Source organism: Pyrus communis, chromosome 12 (assembly GCF_963583255.1).
Source record: "Pyrus communis chromosome 12, drPyrComm1.1, whole genome shotgun sequence".
Lineage (NCBI taxonomy): Eukaryota > Viridiplantae > Streptophyta > Magnoliopsida > Rosales > Rosaceae > Pyrus > Pyrus communis.
The window spans coordinates 3,507,949-3,534,442 of record NC_084814.1 but is presented as its reverse complement, the minus strand read 5'-3'; the positions used below and the strand labels follow the sequence as shown (position 1 = coordinate 3,534,442).

The 26,494-nt window shown below is 38.1% G+C and overlaps 2 protein-coding genes and 1 pseudogene across 3 annotated transcripts; all 3 read left to right on the top strand.

Moving 5' to 3' along the window:
* The first annotated feature begins 10,816 nt into the window (after positions 1-10,816).
* Positions 10,817-15,432, top strand: LOC137710458 (zinc finger CCCH domain-containing protein 56-like). Of its 2 annotated transcripts, XM_068449479.1 has the most exons (3): positions 10,817-11,072; positions 11,330-12,157; positions 14,764-15,432. In XM_068449479.1, exons 2-3 carry the CDS (start codon positions 11,404-11,406, stop codon positions 15,042-15,044), a joined length of 1,035 nt encoding a protein of 344 aa, XP_068305580.1. In that variant the 5' UTR covers positions 10,817-11,072; positions 11,330-11,403; the 3' UTR covers positions 15,045-15,432. The 2 variants fall into 2 exon arrangements, with proteins under 2 accessions (XP_068305580.1, XP_068305579.1); XM_068449478.1 differs by having other exon boundaries at positions 10,817-12,157.
* A 1,018-nt stretch (positions 15,433-16,450) lies between these two features.
* Positions 16,451-17,657, top strand: LOC137710457 (RING-H2 finger protein ATL29-like; annotated as a pseudogene).
* A 1,430-nt stretch (positions 17,658-19,087) lies between these two features.
* On the top strand, positions 19,088-26,455 carry LOC137710587 (uncharacterized protein At4g17910). The gene is made up of 16 exons (XM_068449654.1): positions 19,088-19,254; positions 19,374-19,437; positions 19,534-19,579; positions 19,947-20,065; positions 20,327-20,400; positions 20,550-20,625; positions 20,728-20,817; positions 21,438-21,511; positions 22,395-22,482; positions 22,824-22,950; positions 23,053-23,157; positions 24,930-25,059; positions 25,154-25,205; positions 25,292-25,336; positions 25,617-25,715; positions 25,847-26,455. The coding sequence occupies exons 1-16, from the start codon at positions 19,205-19,207 to the stop codon at positions 25,997-25,999; spliced, it is 1,392 nt and encodes a 463-aa protein (XP_068305755.1). The 5' UTR covers positions 19,088-19,204; the 3' UTR covers positions 26,000-26,455.
* The last annotated feature ends 39 nt before the right edge of the window (positions 26,456-26,494 follow it).

Genomic DNA, 26,494 nt, shown 5'->3' with positions numbered 1-26,494 from the left:
TATTCTCCTACCTTCTTGGAGCCCTCCACATAAATAAATCCCAATTGATGAAAATGCCCCTGACTTTGTTCGCTAATTCCTCCTTCTGTACAATTCTATTTTGTGAACAATTTCGCCTATGCACTCTTGGGGTCGAGTTCTATTAAAAAAAAAAATGGTGACCTCGAAAGGTCTACGAGGTTTTAATGAATATATACAAAAATTCTAAATTTAATGAAAATAAAATAAATTCCCATAATTGTAAAATACGAAACATTGAATTGTGAAATCCGGGTACGGGGTTTCACATATAAAATTTTTCCCTCGAGCGTTTTGGTGATATATGTCGGTTGCACAATACTCCCAATGCACTTGTCCACTTCATCCATCCAGCTTGTGTTTTATGGTTGAGATCTTCATCCAATTCTTTGCTCTTTTGCAAGATATATCCAAGATAACAAAAACGCTCACTTTTTGGTACTTCATGTCTGCAATCCTCACCCTTATCTCATTTGAACCCACATTCTCACCGAACTTGCACTCCATATACTCTGTCTTTAACCTACTTAGGCAAATATCTTTAGATTCCAACACTTCCCGCCAAAGGTTTAACTTCTCATTTACTCCCCCATGCGTTTATTTATCAACACTATATCATCTGCAAAAAGTATAAAACAAGGGATATCATATTGAATATGTCTAGTTAACTCATCCATTACTAATGCAAAAAGGTAATGACTTTAAGTCATTTTTTTAATAGTGACATAAAAAATAGCAATAACTGTAACTTATGTTTGTTATGTGATTTTATTATTATTTTTACATATATACAGAATAAAATTTCAGAACTTATAAAAAAATTCTTATGTTAACATGTTTTTTGAAAGTAACTGTTAGTGACCTTGAGATCGAAAAAATTTGATCGGTTGGTCGCCAGATAAATTGATCATCTAATCGCTTAAAAACTTGGTTGGTTGGAAAACGTGACAGGATTGAGCAACCATGTAATTATTTTTAAAGGAACTTTAATGAAAAGCTATCGGTACTGTTCACTTTAACGAAAAATCATATTTTTACACTAAAAAGTCAATCCTGGTACTAGGGGTGGTTCGGTATGGGATCCCATACCGAAACCCTTGTCCCGATTCCCAAACCGAAATTTTTGGGAATCCCAAATTCAATACCAATCCCAAACCAAATTTTCGGGAATCCCAATTTTCGGGAATCCCGAAATAATTTCGGGATTTCGGGACAAATCGGGAATCCCGAAATGTTTTTGGGCTTTTGGACTAAAATTTGACATATTATGTTTTTGGGCTAAAATTTGACATATTATGTTTTTGGGCTAAAATTAAGTTTCAATCTACCCACTACCAAACCCAAAACCAAAAATAATAGTTACAAGCCAAGGTTTTAAAATAAATAAAGTAACAAACTCAAAAGCAAAAATAATAGTTACAAGCCAAGGTTTTAAAATAAATAAAGTAACAAACCCAAAAGCTTAAAGTCTATAAATATTGTTGGCCTCTTCGGCCCCTTGATCTTGTTGATGCTTGTGGTTGCTCCCTTCTTGTTGGTACTTGTACTCTTCCCCTTGATGTTGATGGTTGAGCCCTTCCTCTTGCAATGGGTGGTCGTGGAGGTAGTGATTGATTTTGACGTTGTTGAACTTCAACTTGGAGTGGTCGAGGAGGTGGAGGTGGCATTTCATTTTCTTGTGTTGTATTCTCCTCACCTCCCAAATTAGCCGTGCCTAAAACAATAAACCACAAATCATTTACATTGAATTATAGTCTAATAGATAATAAATACTAAGAAAATAAAAGAGGAAATTAAATTGTTTACTTACTTCTTTCTAAGCGTTCAAGCTCCTTGTAGAAATGGAATTCGTCAAGTGTAGGCTCCTTATAGAAACAAAATTCTTTTCCTCTAAGCCAATCACTAGTACACACTAAAGCCTCAACCGTTTTAGGTGTTAAGGAAGTTCTAAAAGGATCAACAACTCTCCCACCAAGACTAAAGGCATTCTCACTAGCAACGGTGCTACTAGGAAGGGCCAAAACATCCTTAGCAACTTTACTAAGAGTTGGATATTGAGCACAATTTCCTTTCCACCACTCCAAAAGATTGAAACCCTCATATGTTAGGCTTTGATGTGGATCATTGAAATACATATCCATTTCATTGGCTATCTCATTTTGTTGTGCCTCCGCTCTCTTTCGTTGGATCTTCTTTGTCATCCTTGAAGCAACATCAATATCTACAATCACACCCCCCACATCATCTAGTACAACACTTGATCTTTGCTCCACATTTGAGGTAGCACTACTACTAGTACTACTAGTACTACTAGTACTAAGGACCACTCCCTCCTTGTATGCATTATACAACTCGGTTACATGGCCTTTAACCCTTACTTTCTCCTCCCTTATTTTGTCCCATCCATAGCCGAGCTCTTCTAAATTTGTCTCCAACATATCAAATTTGTACCTAGGGTCGAGTACTTGGGCTACAAAGAGAATAGGATTCACCTTTTCAATGTGACCCCAATATTTGTCAAACTTGAGCTTCATTGAGGTAGCCACACTTTGCAAAGTGGCATTAGAGGCGTTTAAAATTTGTTCTTGTATCTCCACTTGCAAGGCAATCACTGTGCTAAGTATTAAGTGTGACGTTGGAGTAAGGGTTGCACTCAATGTCAAGGTGGCATCATAAAACTTTTTAAGAAAGTGAGCAAAACTCATCGACCTTTCCCAATCATCCACCTCCGGAGGACCCACCCGCTTGGTCTTTCTTGTCACCCCATCAACCTCTTTCGAGACCTCCTCTTTAAAGTAAGCAATAAAAGAGTCACACTCAAAGGACATCTTAGAGAACACTTCTTTAAACTTGAAAGCACTATTAAGCATCTCATATGTGGCATTCCACCTTGTGACAACATCAAAAGGGATACTTGACATCCTATCAAATCTCAACAAGACACAATATTCCCTAAAAGACTCCAACCTTGCCGGGGATGAGTGTATAAACTTCACACAATTTCTTATGGCATCAATTTCACAACTAAGCTCCGTCATTCCATCCTTAACTATCAAATTGAGGATGTGACAAGCGCACCTCATGTGTAAGTGAGCCCCGTCAAGTAAAAGAGTACCATTTGACTTGAGTCTTCTTTTCATGTATGCAATGGCGGTGTCATTTGCACTAGCATTGTCAACGGTAATGCTAAACACCTTGTCAATGCCCCAATCATTCAAGCAAACCTCTAGACATCTTCCAATATCATCACCCTTATGAGAAGTAACTTGGACAAAGTTTAGGATCCTCTTATGCAACCCCCAATTAGTGTCCAAAAAATGGGCCGTGATGACCATGTAGTTTATCATTTGAATTGAGGTCCAAGTGTCGGTTGTAATGCTCACTCTCAACCCCTCAATCACACTTTTTATTTTAGCCTTCTCTTCAACATACAACTCCAAAACCGCCGCCGCCACCTTATGCCTATTAGGAAGTTTGTATTTTGGATTCAAATCACGAATAAAATCTTGAAAGTCTTCTTGATCAACCACCCTAAAAGGCATATCCGCTATTATAATCCACCTCACACATCTCCTATCAAGTCTTTTTTGATTGAAAGTGTGAGTGACAACCGGACCTCCCATCCTCGCTTGTGTCAATGAAGGTTGCTTCGGATCCACATTCTCAAAGAGACTAGAACCCGGGCATTTCCTCAAATGCTTAAGAATTCCCGTCGTCCCATGAATTATAGGGTGTGCCGGTACTAAGAGTTTGCAATGCTTGCATTCGGCCATGAAAGATTTCTCCCCATTATTATCGGTGATCGTTACCCTCTTAGCATCATTCCACGCCGGACTTGGACCCTTTCTCCTATTGCCCTTTTTCCGAGGAGGACTCTCCCATTGTCTCACTACTTCTTCTTCTTCTTCTACTTCCTCTTCCCCCTCTTCCCCCTCTTCCCCCTCTTCTTCTATTTGTTCTAATGCAATATCCTCCTCCATATCCAGATCATCATCCCAACAATCTTCATAATAATCATTATGCAAATAATCTTTGAGGTGAGGGAGTGCCTAGTTGAAGGGTACCACTAGGTTGGGTTTGTTTTCGTTTTCCTAATACCGAGACCATAGGTGTACTAGATTGGCTACTAGACCCGTCCATCCTAACAAATAAAATAACAATGCACATTAATATATCACAACCACAGTTCAACATATATCCAAATTCCAATCAATAAATAAAATAAATGGTTCAAAAATCAAGAAAATATCCAAACCCCAGAGGAAAAAATACAAATTCTTTCAGAAAAAATCAAAGAAATTCAAGCAGGTAATCAATCAATTAAGTACCTAATTCCTTGGATGCCTTGAATAAATATAACACTCCCAAGATAAATAATTAACCGTCCAATATTATATTTTTCCTGTTTCTTTCTTCTTATTCTCGGGAAAGAAACAAACCCAAAAACAAATAATTGAAGAAAACATACAGAAAATGTTGGGGAGGAGTGACATTCAATCTGCTGAGTTCTTCTTCGCTCAACATTATGTTTTCTTTAACGTTATGGCTTTTATAAGATACAGAAAAAAAAAGAGCAACATTGTGTTTTTGGTTCTTTATTTTAAACAAAGCAAAAAATAGTTGTTAGTCTTGGTACTTTAAAACAGATAACAAAGAGAAAGCATTTGCCACTCTATGCACACCCTTTGCAGAAGAACTGGAACAAAGAGCAAAGAGTTGGACAAAACTTTGTCCAGTTCATACCCTTTGCACACCCTATGCACACCCTTTGCAGAACAACCACAGTTCAGCATTTTACGTTCATTTACTTAAATAATTGGAACATATCACATAAAGAGAGCAATACGAAGTAGTTGAAGGTAGAGTTCTTTTAGCCATGTTTGGACTCAAGCTTTTAGCCATGTTTTCAACCAAAAAAAAGAAAGAGAGGAGTTCCGTGTTAAAAATGATTAATTTGGTAAGGTTTTTGGTGTTGTATAAAAACTCTTGTGATCAAAGTTTGGCCCTCAGAAAGATAATCAGGGATGCATGCCACATTATCAATTTAATGTAAAGATTTAACATAAGGCATTTAACATAAGGCATTTCCACATAAGGCATTTAACATAAGGCATTTCCACATAAGGCATTTCATTTAACATAAGGCATTTCCACATTATCAATTTCAGCAACATAGATGCATGCCACCTCCTAGTGAAAGGTACTTATCTTAAGGTGATTCATAACTCAGGTACCAATTTGATGCACACAAGAGCAATAAGAAGATGTAAAGATTTAATTTTTCTGTGGAGAATAGAAATGATTGGTACAAATTTTACGTCTAACATTTTCAGCTGGACAAAACAGAGTATGTGAAAATTTGAGAAACAAAAAGGTTTGGACTTCGGATTCGAAACTTACCGGTGAAGCTCAACCGTGAGCTTTCGAGTTTCTGGAGATTAATACAAAGCGTCTCCTCGTCAATGGTTCAAAAATCTGAGCATTCAACATAGAAAATATATGGTTGTGAGAAAAATAACTCAAAATATATAACAGACAAAGAAATCATACGTATGAATATGTTGTTGATTATTTAATTACTATTAAGACTGATGTTGACCATTAAGAAATCAAATTAATTAAAAACTTAAGAGATTAAAACAGATTTGTGTAAATTTCTTAATTTGTCCGAGAGAGATCTAGAATCCAGCATAAAACTTGGTCAATTTGGCCGAACCAACACAAAGATAACAAGAATTCACCTAATCCCTACAATTTTAATTTTATCAGTTTCTTGCAATAGAAGTATAACCTGTGTTCACATGCTGATCTGAACATATTGTGATGCTGCATGAAATGGGGGTTTGAGAAACTTGTGTACAGGGATGTGAAGAGAGGAATACATAGGGACTGGAAATACGCGGTGCAGCCGCGCAATGTGTACGCCGCAGGGGTACACAAGTCGCAGAATTTAGCAGGAAAGACGACACACATGACAAGGATCAAGTACTTCCATCACATGAACATGCACTCAGAAGATCAGGCACTTAAACTTTGCTGCTTTTGCATATAGATTGATTTGAAAATAATTTGTGTTTGCTTTTCCTTATAAAAGAACATTTTTTGCATCTAAAACTTGTAAGAAGATTGAATGACTCAGTCGAAAAAAACCAAATCTTACCATTTTCACAACTGAATCATTGAATGACTCAGTCGAAAAAACCAAATCGCTGCAAGAAGATTGAGTTGGAAAAATCGGGTCGATATCAAACTCATCCTTATTGAATTTCCCCCGGCTAAATCTCATATCCCTAGCCCTCTGCCTTGCCAACTCCCCTTCATCATCTTCCTCTTCCTCTTGAACCTCTCTTCAACGCTCGGCAAACCCAGAAGCACATTCAACATCAAAGAATCACCACCACCCAGCGATTCGTGTCGGAGACGATTCGTGAAGGAATCGTGAAGGAATCGTGTCGGAGACGATTCGTGAAGGATGCTTTGGCGTGGCGCCGGTGGCTGGGTGTTGATTTGTGAAGCTGGGTGGTGGTGATTCACTGATTCTGGTGAAGGAAAGCTGGTGGCTCATGGCTGCCTGCGTTTCAACTTCAAGCTACGGAAGTGAAAATTGAAATGGGATCTAACCTAAAAACAAATGAACGGCACATATTAAATCTAAAACAATGAACGGTTGAAATAATTCTCTTATAATTAAAAAATAATATATATATAATATTTATTTCTATTCGGTATGGGAATACCGAAAAAATGGAGATGTAATACCGAATCCCATACCGAAAATTTCGGTTTGGTTCGGGATGACATACCGAAATTTTCGGGAATTTTGGTTTGGGATTTTTTTGGTTTGGGATCGGGATTTTTTCGGTTTGGTTTGGGATTTTTGGGATTTTTTTCCAGCCCTACCTGGTACTATTCACTTTATTCTTTATTTTTTCATTATCATTAAAACTCAAAGTTTTCAAGCCATATTCGTTAGTTTTCCTTATTTTTAATTACAATAGTATTTATACAATTATTTTGGTTGACTTCTTCATTCGTATCTAAACTTTCTTAAAATTGGTATCTAAATTAAAAGAGCCCTTGATTCTATCTATCATGTGAACAAATATGACATTATTATATGCTATTCTCTTTACTCAAAACGTTTATTTTAGCCATCTGCATGCTATCTATGTGTTGTTAAGCTCATTTTTCGATTCATTTTATATGGAAAATTCAACGAATTTCAGTTGATTGTAATTTTAAATAAAGAACATATTTTCTTTTAAAGGAGATAGAATCAAACACGTAAGAAACAACATGACATTGAGCGCTAAATGTTTTTAATCAACTAAGTAGCATGTAAAATAGATGCTTTTGATGGTCAAATCTAAAATTATATAAGCAATAATTGACACACCCCGACCGAGATCAGGGCGTGCTGGCCGTCACACGAAGGTGACGTAGCCATGTGTACGTGCGGAAGCTAGTAAAGTAGTAATATAAAAATACGAATAATTAAAAACTAGCATACAAAGTACTAAGACAAGTGCTAGCATAAGTGAGATACAAATTCAGAGCAAACTATAGCAGTCCAAAAGAAACGTTGCGACATAAGTACACCCGAAGGTGACCCTACGCTGGTGAGTATCTGTCAGAAATGCCGGAAAAGCCCTCTGGGGAAACCACCGAAACTGCTAATCAACTAGAACCTGGAGGGACGCAAAACAAAAGCGTGAGTGGGCAAAAACAAAGCTCTTTGAAAACCATTTAGCAAAATACATTCTAACCCCTCGCCGTAAAACCTGTATACTTCCCAGAAAATAAACATATATACGTATGTATAAATATGCCAAAACATGCTCAAGGGTATACCAATCATGCTCAAGATATGCCATGTCAAAGCCTCATAATGATATGCAAGTGCTCAGGTATGAATCATATCAATAGCATAACATCTGACAGCCGGAGTCACCTAACGTGACCTGTACGGCTGCATATAGAGCTCAAATCTCAAACTCAATAACTGAACATGCCCACGAGTCGGAACCACCTAAAGTGGTCTGTACGATAGGCCTGGGTGTAACATATATATACGCTCTAGTGCTACGATCACGTGAAGGCTGTGCGAATAATCGCGGGTCACCTACGAGTCGGAACCACCTAAAGTGGTCTGTACGACAGGACTGTGCACCTAACTTGGATCCAAGCTGAGCGTGTGGTATGGGAGGTGAACATCACGTAAAGGACTGTGCCCTACTCTAGGCGGGAGCACTAACACCGGGGGTGCAGGTTATGAGCTCTCTAAGCATCTCAAACTACTACTGAATATAAATATGAATATCACTTACCTGGCACTTACCTGTGCGTCCACAACACCCAATATGCATATGTATATGTATGCCACTAGTAATGCATGCAATGATGCATAAACGATAATAATAACATGCATGGCATAAGATAAATAACCCTTTTTACTCAATTTCTGGGAAAATAACTGTATATAGGTATATACGGAAAACAAAAGCCCACTCACTGATAAGTGGAAGGGTCGTAGCCCCCCTGCCTCGAGTGCGAACGCTCGTCCTCGGGGTACGTGTCACCTATATGCGAATTAACTACAAAAACGTTAATTTAAAAGCACATAACCAACTTCTCGTAATAACTTCTCATACATTGCTCAAAATGGACAAATGAATATACCAACGAGCTATACACAACCTCAGGATCACAATCATATTTTTAGAAAAATTTTCCTCCGCCGCACGCGCCCCCACGCGCCGGCCACACGCAGGCACGTGCGGCGCACACGGACGGCGTCAACTGACGCCGTGAGGAATATTCCGTCACCTTCTCCGGCGAGCCTCCGGCGACGTCGCCGGCGCCGGAAAACTGGAAAAATTTCAAACTTAGTTTTCTCACTCGTTTCTCATCCATTTTTCATGATTCAAACGCCAAAATGAAGCTTAGACCTAGGAGAATCACGATAGACTACATTTGAAGGCTAAAAACCACGCGATCATACCTGTCTTCAAACTCGAAAATCGGCCAACTTCGAACCAAGCTATTCCGACGTCCAAATTTGTCCAACGAAGCACTCCGAGGCTCCTTGGGACCTCACTAAGACATCTACGAGCTTCAAAATTCCAAAAACATACTAGATTAAGGTTTGCATGAACAGTACACAAATCGGAGCTCGTGAAATCGACGTGAAAACGTCGGAGTTCTTACCTGAAAATGGTACGATCGTGCTCCTCTCAGCCTCACGAGTTCAATGGTGTAGTTGGTTCCCTTGATTTACTAAGGTTTGGGTGAGTTGTGTGTTGTCCGTACGTTTATGGTGAGTGGGAAGGGAAAGGGAACTCGGGAGAGAGAGACAGGGAAAGACAGAGAAAGGGCAGAGAGAGACAGTGAGTGTGAATGTGTGTGTGTGGCCCAGCACATGCCACAACACACAAAACAACCAATAATGTCAAAGAAACGAACTAGGGGTAAAGTTGACAATTCACACGTGCGTTTCGATATTTCCGGGACGGGATGTCACAATAATGATACCAGAAAAGTTATTGCGCTCCGCCTGTGAGAGTCATTCTCTCTTTTTGTGGGAGCTTTCTCACCGTCATGTGAGTGTTTTTAGTTTTCATCAACCGCGTCGCTGCTAACCCTAGATGTGACCAAGATAGGTGATAGTCATTTCATGTTATTTATCTTATCTTTCTTTTGTCTTTTTGTTTTCTTCTACTTCTTTTTACTTTCGTTTGCCATGCCATCGCGCCCTTGCTATTCAGCGCTAGACCCATTTTCGATTTGCATGTCTCTCATATAAACCCTCAACCCCAATTTTTTCTTTCCTCAAATCCTTGTTGTCCATCCACATCCATGTCTCTCGTCGATCATCCTCAATTTGAATCTTCCATTTTCTCCACTCCCTTTCCGAGTTGGCTCCGACCTTTATCATTTCAACCTCAATTTTGATCTGCAATCATTCTTCTTCACCGTGCTTGGTTGTGACTCTTCCAAAAGGTATGTAGAGGTTCGACACAAGTGTATACACCACCACCTTCTATCTATTTGCATTTATTGACATTGTCACTGAAGGGTTGTCCACTGGCTTCTTTCGATCTGTGGTTGTGTTTGGTGTGGTGTGTAATATAAGATGCTGGAGTCTCCTTTTTCCTCTTCTCTAGGGTTTGGATTCTTGGTAGTGGTCGGGGGCGTTGGATCACACTTGTGGAGATGCTCTGTTTATGCAATGTCGGTGTTTGCAGAACGCTAGGTTTTCGGGCTCCAACTTGTGTGTTTGTGCCCTTTGTTGTGTTGCTTAATTTGGGTTTCATTTCCTTTGATGTGCTTAACTTGTATTTGGACCTCTTGTGTATGGTTGCTTAGTCTGGTAATAAAATTTACCTTTGTCCAAAAGAAAAAAAAAATGTCAAACAAAATTGAAAAATGAGCGGAAATGAGCAAACCAATGTCATCTCATATCTAATAAAATAATGACACGAGTAAGTTTTCATGTGTCCACAATTAATGTGGCATCTTTTTTCAATAAAAAAAATATTTATAAATTTTTAAATACAAAACATTGAATTATTAAATTAAAACGCTTCGTGACGATAAATCCATTTTATATAAATTATTCTGTGTAATCAGCCCAAAAGAAAAGTAAAAATCAGAAAAACCAACTATTTTACATTTTCCTGAAAATCTCCTACAACACAAACGCACGCTCAGGATGTCTTCCGTGGTAAAAGACAAAAAGTTGGAAAAGAAAATAGGAAATGACCGGAAATGGTTAAAAATGGAACAAAAGTAGAGAATCTCGTCCAAGTCTTTCCTCCAGAAATTACAACCCTTAATGTGAAAATTTGGGAAATCTCCTCCTCTTGGGGGCTCTCTGAATCAAATCTATATCTGAATTCTCATTCTTTCTTTCTTCGTTGCCTCATTAATTTCATCGCTCCTATCAATTTCTCTACCACTTTCCCTTTATTTATGCATCAACACTTTCCCATTTTGCTCTGACAATTATCTTTTGGACATTTTGAGGCTGTAGATCCAACTGCAATTCCAACTTGGTAAAGTCTTTCACTTTCCTATTTCTCCTCTTTGTATCTTGCTTTGATCTCTTGTACTTGTTGTTGTTGTTGTAGTAATAGTAGTGGGTACTTGTTATTTTCTGGGGAAGTTTCATAGCTAAAAGCTCTGTAATTTGTGTGTTAGATGTGTTTTTGAAATACCCATTTCCCAATTGTTGTTTTTTTTTTCTTTCGGATTTTCAGAATTTTTTTTATAGAATTTTGGTGAATTCAGCTTGTGGGTATTTTGGTCTTAGGGTTTTTGTAGAGCCGTATTGTTTTGTTTCAAGCATTCTACTTTGTTGTTGAGGAATTGTACTTCCAAATTCCAATGGATTATGGTAGAGAGAGCAATGCGGTCCAGGTAATCACTGGGAATAGTGGTGGTGATATTTGGTCTGGTGACCAAGCAGTTTGGGCTACGGAGGATGAGTACCGAGTTTGGAATAATGGTGACGCGATGGCGGACACCATGTCCAACTCAAGTTATGATCAAAGGCAATCGCAAAGTCGCTCTGGAAGCGAACCTCCAAATAAGAAATCAAGGAACTCCCAAGATGCAACTTCGTCTAACCGGTCGAAAGCCATTGGGAAAATGTTCTTCAAAACCAAACTTTGTTGCAAATTCCGTGCTGGGACGTGCCCCTATGTCACCAATTGTAACTTTGCTCATAGCATTGAGGAGCTTCGGAGACCGCCACCAAATTGGCAAGATATTGTGGCTGCCCATGAGGAAGAAAAGGCTGTATCTTCAGAGCCAAGGGAAGAGTATCAAATTCCAATCGTCTCTACAGGTTTTGGTGTGGAGACTCCAAGATCCTATAAAGGGAGGCATTGCAAGAAGTTTTATACTGAGGAAGGGTGTTCTTATGGGGATAATTGCACTTTTCTTCATGATGAGCAGTCAAAGAATCGAGAGAGTGTGGCAATAAGTTTAGGTCCTGGAGGATATGGCGGTGCTGCTGCTGCTGTGAATGGAGCAAATAACAAGCCATCAAACTGGAAAACAAGGATTTGCAATAAGTGGGAATTGACAGGATATTGCCCATTTGGAAGCAAATGCCATTTTGCTCATGGTGTAGCAGGTATGATTCATTCACTTTTTCCATTTTTGCTTAGACAACGAAAACAATTGATGTTAATTCTTTAGGTAGGCTAGTATTTGTCTTTGTAGCTCCAGTTTTGAAATTCAGCAATTTTCCATGCTCTAATAGGTATCTGTTTTGAGGATGAGAATAATCCAATTTCTATAGTAGTAAATCATTCCTTCTTGTCATTTTTCACTTAAATTTTAATAGAGCTAGTCGTCTTGCTTGGGCTTCCATATATACTGGTTTCAGTTTCTTTACATGGATGCCTGATGTTCTCAATTTCTGCCGTTGTTTTGTTCTTGGTTTTGCGAAGAAACTGCGTATGTTATAGTGATTGAATTATGGCAACTACTATTTAAGTTTATTTTCCAATAGTTTCAAAATTTGTACTCATTTACTTCTTGTTTTGGTGCATCATTGACAAAGAGATAGTTACCTGTGTTCCACCCTCCCCCCACACATCACATCACAAAAACAATCCCCCCCCCCCCCCCCCCCCCCAACACACACACACACACACGCAAAAAGAAACATTGACGCATGAATATTTCTTTTTCGTCATAAAGCTAAGATGCTTGTCAACACCTTTCCGTGTTCTGTCGTCTTTCATAGAGAGCCTGGGAAAGCCCAATTCTGATGTTAGGACAGAAGTTCTGGATTGCAAGATCATGAGGTTTTATTCAAAACCGCTCATCCCATCCTTTATTTGACCCAATCTATAGGGGAATTTAGAGGAAGAGGTTCCTGAGCAGAAATATGCAAGCTAAATTGTTGAATTATTGCTTACTCGTCCACCTATGTTATTGGTTATGACAGGAAAGTGTGAACTTCTCCCCTAATCTCTTCTATTTTTCTTTTTTTCTAAACTATCTATGGCCTTGAACCGTGGTGTTATTGAAGTTGCCTATGCTGATATGGACAACTGAATAGTTTGTCTGTCTCTTAATTATTAATATAATTTTACATGAGTATGATTAGAGAATAGGAAGGAAGAACAGCTGAATAATACCCTCGAACAATCATCAAGTCATCAGGGGTTCTGGAGCTGTTCCCCAACCCACTAAAAAAAAAACCTTAACAGAGAGGCTGGTACAGAACAATCAGTCCAAAAGAGGCTTAAGTCTAACTAAGAAGGCCACTCGTATTATGGGAATTATTAATAAAAGCATCTTTTATTGTAGGCTAGGGAAGTTCCTAGTTGGAAGCTCTATTCCATTTTTTTCATTGCTTGTTTAAAATGTACCACCTGAGCGTCCATAAGTTTAGAAGAAACAAAGCTTCAACATAATTAGCGGTAGAGAATGAGATGGTGTATCGACTCTACACTGCTGACACGGAGATAGTTGTGGAATTCTTATTGTCTGGATCTGCCCCTGAGTATATATATGTGCGCGCTTATAATTTGTTTCTTAGATACTAACAAACTTATGAGAGGAAGACAGATATTCTTAGTAATATTCTTTTTTCTTTTTATTCCTCCTATTTGAGAGGACATTGATGTGGGCTTTATAAACAAACACAAGCTATATAAGTTTCTTACTCCAATCATGTCTTTAACGAGGGAGAAGACAAATCCACTCTCTCTAGTGTCTTCAGTGGAAATTTCTCAGAAGCATGGGGCGTATTCCCACTGTTAATGTTTAAAACAAATATTGGCTTCACATCCTAACAGCTTAAAGTTTTGGGATCTGTTTGTCTAGCAGGTCCTTGGTTCAAAATCTAATCCCCATTCTCAGTTCATTGTAGGATTACAAGGTTCAGAGTGGGGCTGGACCTGTATGCTTCTGTCTCTGAATACCTCTCCCTCCCCATGTGCAGAATGGGCTTGCATGTGAGATGGGTTAGTTTATTGACATTCCTAAGAACTTAAGGTTTTGGGAATAGTGGTAAACCACCAATGTATATCACCTGACCAGGTATACAGATGGGGATAAATTCAAATTAGGGACAAGCTTAAGAGGATGTGGCCAGCCCACACTTTTGAGCTCATCAACTTTTGGTCATTGGTGGTTTGACTTGTGCATCAAAATCTAGGCAAAATCCTGCATCTTCCATGAGAGGAGGCACAGATGGAATTTACCCACAAGATATAAAGCTTAAGCAAGGATCACGTAGATGCATACTATTGTTGTACAACTTGATCTAGTTTGGCTATGCAGTGCTTACTGTTGTATTATGAGTTTGTTTGGTAGTGATAGTAGATAGTGCATTTGTTTGTTTACTTGTTTTCTCTAAATTTTAGTTTATTGGCTACTGACGTATCGGTGCAAGTTCTGGCCAAAAAATGAAAGAAAAGAAAGTGTTCATACAAATTTGCATGGTGATATTTCTGTTAAATTCACGAGTCTTCACGCTTAGTTGACAATAAATGCAAATATGCTCTTATGTGAAAGCACTTGACATCATCTGTTGGACTTAAAACTTTTCTGCCACTGAAGAGTAGCATGCTAATGTATTGTCTGTCTGGAACATGGATGATTTGTCTCCTGCTATCTGAGGATTGTTTTTCTGTTTTGGTTCGAGCGTGTGCAATTTCTCTCATGACTAATCGTATAACGATTTCAGTATCTGACTTTGATATTCTGAAATTCTGACTGCAGAATTACACCGGTATGGTGGTGGGCTTGTGGAGGGAGAAACTAGAGATTCTTCTTCAGTCGCCCCTGACAATAAGCAGGGAGCAATGCCTTCGAAAACTCCAGGAGATGCTGTGGTAGTATCAGTCCCTCTAGTTTCTCATTCTGATGTTTATCACCTTGGAGTCCCGTCACAAAGATCATCCATTGTCATTCAGAGATCAGGGCCGCGAGCCCATCAGAAATGGAAGGGACCAGACAAAATCAGTAGGATATATGGTGACTGGATTGATGACATCGAATAGAATTTGGGATTGCTCGCCTGCAATGCAATGCGGTCGCTTACATTATCCTTCCTGGAATTAGATAGCAAAATAGATACCTAGTCTTTGTAAGAGATTATGGTACCATCATGTAACTGTAACTTTTCTGTAGAAGTTTCTGTATCCTCGCTTCAAGTTCAGGTTGATGCCGGGCGTGTTAATTCACGTCCCATGTGTTTATTTCTTGTGAGAATTTTGTTGTTACAGATGGAACTTGAAGCTTTGTATCACTCTCCTAGTCTTAGTATCGACCGGTTCTTGGTACCATATATAATTATGTGACAGACATTTCGTTGTCCGGAAGAGACGACGGTCCTTAGCTTGTAACACTTTGTTCGAACTATCAGTTAAATAAGTTATTTATCTTGCATTCCCTGTTCTCGAATTAGTCATAATATTTGTATCTGGTCTTCTGCCTTTTGAGGTTCTTTCTTGCTGTTTGAAACTTTATTCTCTCAGATGACTTGCATAATAACATAAGATGACTGAATTTGTCTTATTCAATGAATCGGTAGGGAAGATTCAAATTTGGGACTTTTTGCAAAATTGGAAAGCGAAGTACTGCCACTGCACCAAGAGCCAAAGATGGTGGTGCAACACAGGACAAGGATTGTCTGCCTTTCCATTTCCGGTGCCCTCCTGTTTGTGTGGTCACGGTTAAGCCATGTCAATATTTTATATTACTATTCATTTTTGTCTTATTATTTCTATTAAAAAAACAATATAAAATGTTGACGTGACTTAACCGTGACCACACAAAACAGGAGGGCATGGGAGGGCACCGGAAGTCGGAGGGCGGACAATCCTTGTCCTGCAACATATTGGCGGTTTTTAGTGTATATATAGGGTTACGATTGGGTGGCACAATTTTACTCACATTTTGATACATGATTCTCATTTTGTAACTTTTTTTAAGCATTTGAACTGTTTAAATTTCAATTCATCATTCATAGATCATCTTTGCAAAAATTAGACAAATATCAAATTATTAAGACATTCATTTATAGTGAAGAAAATGGACGAATACGGTTTTACAATTAAACACTAAAATGACGAAATGGGAACTACTAGTCTACAAGAAAGAGTGACAAAATGTGCGTTAGAAAATGTCTCTGAATTCTAGTTCAGACGCGCGTGCGCGTGTGTGTGCATTGGTGGGATTTGGTGATAAATATATTGGTGGTTTGGAATACGAGTGAAGAGAGTAATTAGTTGAGCCCCATCCTTCTCACAAGGACTCGCTCAAATTAAGCTCAGAAGTTTTGGTTCTTCTTATCAGAGACTTCCACATCACCAACATTCCAAATTAAGGCAACAATTTTGTATGCTCACAAAAACATGAGGAGATGCATTGACAACATGCATGCCTCCTTGTTTCTCTCTTGCCAATGACTGACTGGAGGAAGCAATCCAACACACACAAAGTCAGATCCCAACACCAACTCAAACAACATCACATTCTTCTCCTCGTAGCCTCGCCAATATTACTATTACTATTATTGTTGTTTTCCATCGTCTCCGAATATCTATGCACTAGGGCTGGCCGGAAGTGCAAGCCGATCTCCGGCCATAGGGTTAACATCAAGGTATTGCTGCTTAGTCGTAGTTATGCAGGGAATGTCAGCATCGACCACGAATGCGAATTACTCCCCAGTACAACATGTCGTCTCCCCTCCGATTATTGTTGTTCTGACCGTCCTCCTCCTTGTCTTCTTCTTTGTGGGTTTCTTTTCTATTTACTTTTGCAAGTGCTTCATGGATCACATCCTTACCTCCCTTCGGCACACGCCCTCTGGAGACCTTGTGGCCACGGCGGTTGTCCCCAAAGAAGGCCTTGACGTTTCACTCATACAATCATTTCCAACGTTCGAGTACGCAAGTGTCAAAGATTTCCGGATAGAGAAGTACGGCCTAGAATGCGCAATTTGCTTGGTGGAGTTTGAGGACGACAGCATGCTACGCCTCTTGACCGCGTGTTGCCATGTTTTCCACAAAGATTGCATCGACCTTTGGCTCGAGTCTCATAAAACTTGTCCATTTTGCCGTGGAAATCTCGAAGTAGTAGCCCCGAGTTTAGCGGACAAGTCTCCGGTGCTTGCTCATCAGAACGACGCCATGCAAGACATTCATGTTGGGCATGAATCAGTGTTGTTGGATCTGGATGCTGTCCGCATTGACATTAAAGATGAACAAAGCCAAGATCATTGTCATCAAGGAAGTAATGACAGTAGTAATAACATTATGGTTTCACAAGGTGAGCAAAATAGCAGTAGCACTACTCAAGATCGAGATCGATATCAAGATCACGATCAGAATCATGATCCAAATGAAGAGAATGAAACCGAAAGATTTTCACGGTCGCATTCAACGGGGCACTCCATAGTTAGGCCTAGAGCACAAGAGGATAGATATACGCTGAGATTGCCAGAGCATGTGAAGATAAAACTTATAAGAGGACATCATAACTGGACAGGAAGCTGTACTACATTTGGGGAGTTCTCTCACCAAAGAGACAATGCAGGTGCTTCCCGCTTTGGAGAGGCCTCCGGCTCCGCCGGTGGAGGAGATATTAACAAATTAGCTTCTGTGTTTTGACTATTTTTGTTTATTTTATTTAAACTTTTCCATTTTGATTAGTTTTGTTCTTGTATTTCCCAAATATATACATTAGGGTGGGTAGCTAGCCATTTAGATGCTACCGCAAATGCATTTTAGTCTGTTTTTCATAGCTCATTTGCTCTTAATTACCTTAGTTTGCTGCTTAGCATCTTGCTACATCAGGAATTACCAAGATGGTACGAACCCTAAAAACATCTAGTAAATCATCTTTCAAATGGCATCTAATACAAGGGCCACGAAACTCAAGTATGCATCCTACATCAGCAAGGTCTGGCACCATATTACATTCTCTGTCGATATGTTGAATAAGAGATACGCTAAGGAGACTTTCTCAAAAGTAGGACTCTCCATAGGCTCTCTGCCATCTTATGTTTTTGACACAATATTTTATAATGTTAACACAAAAATTAACAGTAAATTGTGAAGTGACAAAGAGTTCATAGAGAGTTCTACTTTGAGAAAGTTTCATTAACATTTCCCGTTGAATAGTGCAGTTCCATACGTGACTAATATAATCTTGACATCCCAATGTGAAAGCTGCTCTTAATTAGATGCACAACTTCCCATACCTTGGCTTCAAGCACTTGTCGAACGTCCAAGTTCAATGGAAAACCAATGACCTAGTCTCAAATATTCTTTTTAAGGACTCAACATGCTGCAATAATCTCATCTTCCGTCTTCTTGCAACCATCAGTAAATTCACGACCAATGTACTAAGCAATTGAGAATAAGTTTTATAGTCTTTAAAAGGAATCATGTCTTTAAAGAGAGATTGCTTACGGGTTTGAAATTACTCACGACACCTTAATTATGTGATTGAGAGTATTGTTAAAAAAAGGTCGTATTTTATTATACGGTTATCTTCACGTTACTACTCTCAAGTATCGTGAAATTCACGCTATCCTTATTTTTTTTCCATCTTAGTTTCATGCCTAAACTTTCATTTTCTGACACTTTAATACTTCCATTTTAGGTTTTCCATCAAATCCTTCGTTAAGTGATAATGTGATATAAGTTTTGCCCATCATATTTGCCAAGAATTAGGACTAGACACGGTGGTTGGGATTTACAAGAGATGGGCCTTTTTGTTGAGTTCGAAAAGAAAATTTAATGGGCCTTTTTCCTAAAAATATAAGGGAACTATTATTTGTACTTTAAAAATTTAATTGTGCTCTTCATAATAATAGTTCTCTTTCTAAATATAAAAAGTTTGGAATGCACAATTAAATTCATTTTTACTTTTTACATTTCTATTAATTTTTGACCGTCGAGTCGGATGAATTGAAGAAGATCGATCACTGTTTGAAAGGTAAAAATAAGGCGGGTAGCGCCATCCTTTTCAAAAATAATATTAATAATAATGAGCCAAAAATGAGCCCAATGGCTATGCATGTAAATTGAAGAATAGCAGTAGGATAATTTGGGACAAAGAAGAATCGTAAAACCAGTTAGTGAGATTCAAACCTCTGCCGCCGGCCACCACAAAATCCTCCGGCGAAGTTCACCTCTATTCTCTTTCATCCATGGATTCTCTTCCCAACACCTTCAATCCAAACAAACGTCTGAAAGAAGAGTTAATATTCTCTCTCTCTCTCTCTCTCTCTCTCTCTCTCTCTCTCTAACATCCTCTGCTTCACTAAACTGTGTTGATTTAATTGCACTTTGTTTTTGGGGAATTTGATGACTTTTCAGGTTTGTGAGCAATTTGAGTGGATCGTCGATGATGGAGATTGCCGCGCTTACCATGATAATCCCTGTAAATATAACCTAATTTCAGACTTCCATTTTTCTCTCCGCCTAGCATTTCTTAAATTTAGAAAAAAATGCTCATGTGTTTATACGTTGTTGTTAGATTCTGATACTTCTCCGGCACTCAGTTGGCTCTCATCGTGCCGTCGGTAAGCCACAAGGACTTTTGCTTTACCAATCTAACTTTCTTTCTTTTTTTTTTCTTTCCTAATTTATTCTCAACTTACCAAAATATGGTCTTGTAATTGTTTGGTTATTGAACTAAACATTGCTTCTGTAAACTTGTTGTTGCTGCATTCCTGTGTGTGCGCGCGTGTTAGCGGACACAGTTTGGCACCAAATGGAGTCATTTAATTTAGCATTTGTACCGGATCCCTTCACTTTACCATAAGCTTCTCATCTCCAAGCTTGTTTGATGTGCATTGCAGCTAATATGTTTGTGTTTCTGATATTAATCATTTTCATGTGATTTTTTGTCTGATGTTAATCTTTTTCATGTGATTGTTTCACCAATAGATGTCGTATCGAAGAAAAATGATGATGCAGTAGTTGGTTCTAAGGGATGGGCAGCTTACATGGCTTCAATGTCTCTTGATTTTCTTCTCATTATAGTTCCAATCGTCTTAGTTTACACTGTAAGTGTTCTTTACTTGACTAATTATAAAAACTTGGAAGGATCCAAATAGTAAACTTTGGAGTGGAGATTGCAATCCTTTTTTCCCCACTACTTTTTAAGCTTCTGAAAGCAGGGCTGTCGCTCATGAATCGTCAAAGTGTCTTAACCTTTATAGTTTCTATCTGTATATTCTGTAGATGGGTCTCCTGTTGTGGTCACATGATTTCTTATATAGGGATACATGTCCTATAATATTCACTATGATCATAACTCATGTCAGGTTTTGGCAGAGTGGATGTATATCTGGGCAACTTTGTTGATATTGTTACTGCTTTTCAGTATTGCAGCCAAAAGGTAGTATGATACCGCTTTTAGTATTCCCCTCGTCACGAGGAGTCATTCATGCCATGTTCACAATGCTAGAAGATGTTTGAATGAGTAGCAGAGCATTTTTATGCTTGGATGTAGTATACTGATTCACAGTTGCATGTTCTTAAATGTAGGTTTGGTTCGTATTCTACTTTGAAGGAAGATCCCTATTCTATAAGGCAAATTATTTCATCTTACAGAGTTGCTACGGTATGCAGTTTCACTTAGGTCTGCGTAGTTTAATTTTTTACTATAGAAACTTTCCTGTAACTTTTACAAATTTTTTCGTGTGAACAAAAGTAATTGCTGCAGATGATCATAACATGCGTCTGTATCTTGGCTGTTGACTTCACAATATTCCCTAGAAGATATGCCAAGACCGAGACTTATGGTACTGGCTGGGTAAGAATTTGCAAGCAATATGGAACACAATTGTAGTCTTCTTAAGCCTATTGTTGTAGTGTTTGAGTTTGACTAGATTTTGTTGATTTTCATTACGGTATATATCTTGTACCACCTTACTCTTCAAATTGAGAAGTCAAATAACATATGTTTAACATCTGTTCCATTACCATCATTTTCTTCTGGGTTGCCATCAACTGATGAGTAGTTTCCAATTTGCAGCGAACTTTTAATTCTGTCTGAATTTTGTTTGATAGCAATACCCTCTTGAATAATTCTTTCAGTATTTATCAATAGCCAATATAGGACAAGACTTAGGGACGCAATCATAAGTTACTTACACTCACTGGTTCTCTGGTGCTAGTTCCAAGTTTTGTGTGAAATGAAGAATAGTGGAATTACTTTGGATCATATTCTTTCTATCACTTCTTTTTCTTCTTTATTCCTGTGCCTTTATATTACTTTCTCTTAATTTATATTTGGTGATTTAGATATTCTGTTTTCTTTGAGACCTACTCAAATGTACCGAACATAAACATCTCTACTTAACGAATATTTGTTGAGGAAATTAAATTGAGAAATGACCTCTATTAATTTTTTTCCATACATGAATATGTCAGATGGATCTTGGGGTTGGCTCATTTGTCATAGCAAATTCATTAGTTTCACGGCAAGCACGAAATATATCATCAAGGTTAGTCATTTATAATTTTGTTGTTTTGGGTGTAACCACTGTTCTAAAAATCCCCACCTAGCGCCGCCTAGGTGCTAGGCAGCCGATCACCGCACCGATTAATGCCTAGGTGTTTGAAAATTAAGAAAGGGTGCCTAGACCTGCTGAGGCGCCTACCTAGGCCCGCCCAGACCCGCCTAGGTTGTGACTCACTTAGACAAAAACTAGATAACTTTCATTTTGCATTTTATTTTTTTTCAATAAATTGTAAGAGACTTGTTGAATACTTAAATGAATACACATTATATGTTTGTTCCCCATGTTTTCATTATGTTCCAATACTTCTAATGTATATGTTATTCTATTTTGTTGTTATTGATGAAATTATATATATTTTAAGTATAAACCCACAATTATTTACACAAAATATAATAAATTTAATTAAATTCGCCTAGGCGCCCACCTAGGTGCTTAGGTGCTAGGCCCCAACCCAACGCCCAACTAGGGCCTAGCGTCTTTTAGAACCTTGGGTGTAACCTCTTAACTCTCTCTCTCTCTCTCTCTCACACACACATGTAGGGGTGTGGGTGTGTATGTGCATGTACCATACATCTATAAAAAAAAGTTTAGACAATCACCAATAAAAAGAGTTCAGAGAATAACGTGATTTTGAATAATGGAAAATATATGGAAGTTCAAGTGTTCCTCCAAGAAATCCTGTGATTATGTATAAATATTTTCATCATTCTTGTTTACTCTTTAATGTTTTTTTTTTTTCCTTTAGTTTTTATATATTTTTGTTTGCATGATAGGATCTTGAATGGTATGAACAGACTGCAGTGTTCTCCTGTTGTTGTGTGAAAATATGATGTTGATGGCATGTTGTTTGTTTATGCTTGTTAAGGTCATGGAAGACTGCTATTCAATCTGCTAGTCCACTAATTATCCTTGGGTTTGCCCGTCTTCTGTCTACCACAGGCGTGGACTATCAGGTAAGTTTATGATGTTATCAGTTCAATTTGGTATGTTCACTGGTGTCATGTCTTGTTTTCAGTTTAAGTCAATTTCACAATGAAGGGTGACCACTCCTTTCAGCTTCTATTGTAACAAGTCAGTCCATCTAAACACTGATGTTTATTGTGGTCATGTCAATACTTTAATGTGTTCAATAGGCTGTTCAATGCTGCATTAATCTCTTTTTGATCCATTAACTGAACACACACACACACACACACACACACACACACACATATATTATATAGTCTTATGCTTTTCCGATTTCCTTATCAGCTCTTATGTTTCTGCTTTGTCATGTTATGTTTACACATTGTAGCTTCATGTGGCGGAATATGGAGTGCACTGGAATTTCTTTTTCACACTTGCTGCGATATCAATTCTTACATCCATAATTAATATTCCCGCGCAGTATTCTGGCATTCTTGGCTCACTAATTCTAGTAGGTATAATCGTACTGTACAATGTTATTTTTGGTGTATGCGTTATATTACTTTTATCCTTCGAGTATATGTAAGTTATAGTCTAATTGGTTTTTTATCCTCCAGGTTACCAAGTTTGCTTGATGCATGGTTTAAACTCGTATCTGCTTTCTAATGAAAGGGGAACTGATTTAATCAGCCAAAATAAGGAGGGGTTTTTTAGCATATTTGGTAAGTGCTTGAGCTTGAATACTTTTCATGCTTATTTGATCTTCTGAATAGTTTGGACTCTCCGTCAAGTTCAAAGGACAGGTTTTCTTGGTACATCAATAAAAAAAAAAAAAAAATATGGGATTCATTTATTTAATCAAGTTGTTAAATGTTCTCTTGACTGAGTTTCTTAACGAAGTATACATTCTTTGGTTTGGTCATAAACTGACATAGGTAGGATGCTGTAAGAGATATGTGCTTCCCTTTTCATAATGCTATATCATAGCAAGTAATTTCACAAAAGAAAAACATCAAATGCGTTCCATTTTAATACATTCTTTGGCCCATGTGAAGTTGCAGTATGAAAACCAAATTGAATGCTGCACCCAGATTACTTTTTAGGAAGAGCCAACACTAAATCGTAATCTCTGCACACACACATATATATATATATAATATAATCAGGGGTGAATCTTATTAAGGGCCAGAGGGGGCATGTGCCCCCCTCAAGTTTTTGGCTTGGGAAAAAAGGTGGTTTGAGCAGGAGCCAGGGCACTGCTTAAATCTCAGCCGCTTTCTGTTGCTCGATATGACGTAGATCCAACGACAAATAATAATCAACTCACCACCACCAACTCTATCACTCGGTCCTTATCCAAAACCACCAAGAGGCGGATATAACACAAAAAGTTTTAGTTGTGTGGTTGATTCTGGCAGTCACAAAGAAGAATTCCCTCCTCCCATATGTCTAATAAATTTGACCTCCCAGCTATGTAACATATATAAGTTATCTACCTATTCACTATAACAATATTGACTCTAAAGATACAATTAAAATGGCACAAAGGGTGGGAATGTACGCTAAGCACACAATGGTTATGGGTTGGCCAATTGCTCAACAAAATGCCTTACTTAAAATTGAGAAACATTTTGGCGCTTCATGCGCTCTTTTTGGAATTCCACGAGGACCTAATCCACTATTGCTTAGTTGTGCCCCCCATAAACGTTTTTCTAGCTCCTCCCCTGAATTAATCATGATGTTTCTCCAAGCTCATACATATATTGAGAGATAAAAGTGTCAGTATCTGAAGATTGATAATTGTCCGAACCAAGATTGAGGTCCCTAGAACACATTCAGTTTATAGTATACTGTAAGTAACCAGGAGAAAGTACTCTAGATTGAGAGTATAGCAGTTCATGGTTAAGTCGGGTTTGTAATTAATGGTATATGGTTCTTGGATCTAAGACTAGTATCTTGCAACTGAGTTGCTGCTTTTAGATTTTCTCATTATTATGAAAATGTAGAGGATATGAAATCTGAATAGAAAAGGAGACGAAAATGAATTAAATCAAAATACTAAATGAAAGTATGTAAATTGCCTCTTTTTAATACAATACACAAATTATATCTTTTATAATGGTATCCCTTTCAAATATCGAAGTTGAAAGTTAATCATCGTTATTATCATCACCATTTCTGCTAAGCTCATTTCATCCCACCTTCCTAGTGTTATCTGTAACTCAAACAACAAAGTCATATGATGTAATTCATTGAATAACCTAATCGTGGGTATTTGGGGGGTGTAAACATCTGTAATATAGCTGGAAAGATTGCCATCTTTCTGCTGTGCATTGGTAGAACAACTATGTTCAAAGTTCTACTATACCTGTCTTTTTATGAGTGCTATTGAATTTGGTTAGCACCGAGAGAAAGCTGAGTTATAATCTTTCAAGCGTGTTGTTTTTGGGTTTTCTTCGTATTGCTTAAAGTAGTTTATTGCTTTCATTCCCAGGATATTGGGGTATGTACCTTGTTGGTGTCCAATTGGGAAACTTTCTTCTATTCAATAACCATTCCTCTGCTACAATGGGAAGCAATAAATGGGCAACAATTAGAGTTTGGATACTTTCACTTCTCCTTTGGTATTTCTCTACTCCAAGTCTTATTGTCAAATTTATTCACTCTCTGGGAGCTATAAGGTGGTTGCCGAAGGTGTTAAATTCTTTTCTGTTTCAGGTTATTAACTGTGATTATAGACCGCCACGTAGAGAGAGTTTCCCGTAGGATGGTATGTGTACTTCTGCTTTTACTCAAATTTTGTACGTGTTTGAATAGTATTTTTAAGGAAACTAATGTATGTTTACATTTTTGCAGTGCAACCTGGCCTATGTTACACTGGTTTTGGCTGTAAATTTACAGGTTAAGCCCATTTCCTCTTTTGACTTGAATTTAATTGGCATGTTCCCTTCTGAAATTATTGATTTGGATGTATAAAATTTAACTGGCATGACCCCTTCGGAAATTGTCGTTGTAATTGAAAATATCCTCACTCGTCTTTAGAAGCATTAATTTTCTGTTTATAAGATTATTAAAATAGAAAATTATTTAGAATATGTTTACGTATCCGTAGAAAGAATCAGTTCAAACAACTTCCCACTTTTTTGTTTAACTCCAACTCAAGTTGTCACTCATTTTTCAGGTGTTGGCAATATTTCTTCTCTCTGATTTTCTCCCCGGAAGCAAAACTTCAGTGCTGGAAGAAGCATATAACCGCAATTTGCTGGGGACATTTCTTCTGGTATACTACAACGAACTTTTTAAAGTTTCTTGTGGTGACCAACAAATGTTTGTCTGGTTTAATCAACATCTGCAAGCTTCAATTCTCTCATGCTGCATGCATAACATAATCTGATTCTTCTTCCCTTGCAGGCGAATTTGCTCACGGGTTTGGTGAACTTGATGGTGGAAACCCTGTTTGCATCGGCAGCCAAAGCCCTTTTTATTTTAATTGCCTATGCATTTTCGACGACCTTCATCATTGGACTGCTAGATTTCTGCGGCATCCGGTTGAAATTTTGGTAGGTTGACCATCAAATTGGAAATCTAATTAGTTAAGGACATGAATTAAATGAAATCACCAGAAATCCTATGAAGTTGTTACTGTTGATGACAATGGTTTTTATGTTCCTTCTCCGAGCCGCCTATGTTTACAACTGAGCCACCCAACCCAACACACATACGCACAAGCGCGCGCACACGCAGAGACAAGAAGGTCCTTTTGCACTTCTGGAATGAGATTGAAAACATTAACGCTTCGTATCCTGAACTACTGTAACGCTTTGTAACATACTAATTGATTAGCGTTGTTGTGGGTTTTAAAAATTAGTCAGTTGGTGTTCATTGTAAGGGGTAAAGAATTTGTAGTTAACGCCACAGTTTAATCTTGCTTTCTCTTCTAGTGCAGTATGATGTATTCGGCATTAAAATCATGTTGTTAGTCACTCAGTGAACGAAGATTTCACGGTCGTTTACCTATGATGTCAAGGCTGGAGAATAAATAGCCGTGTTTTTAATGTC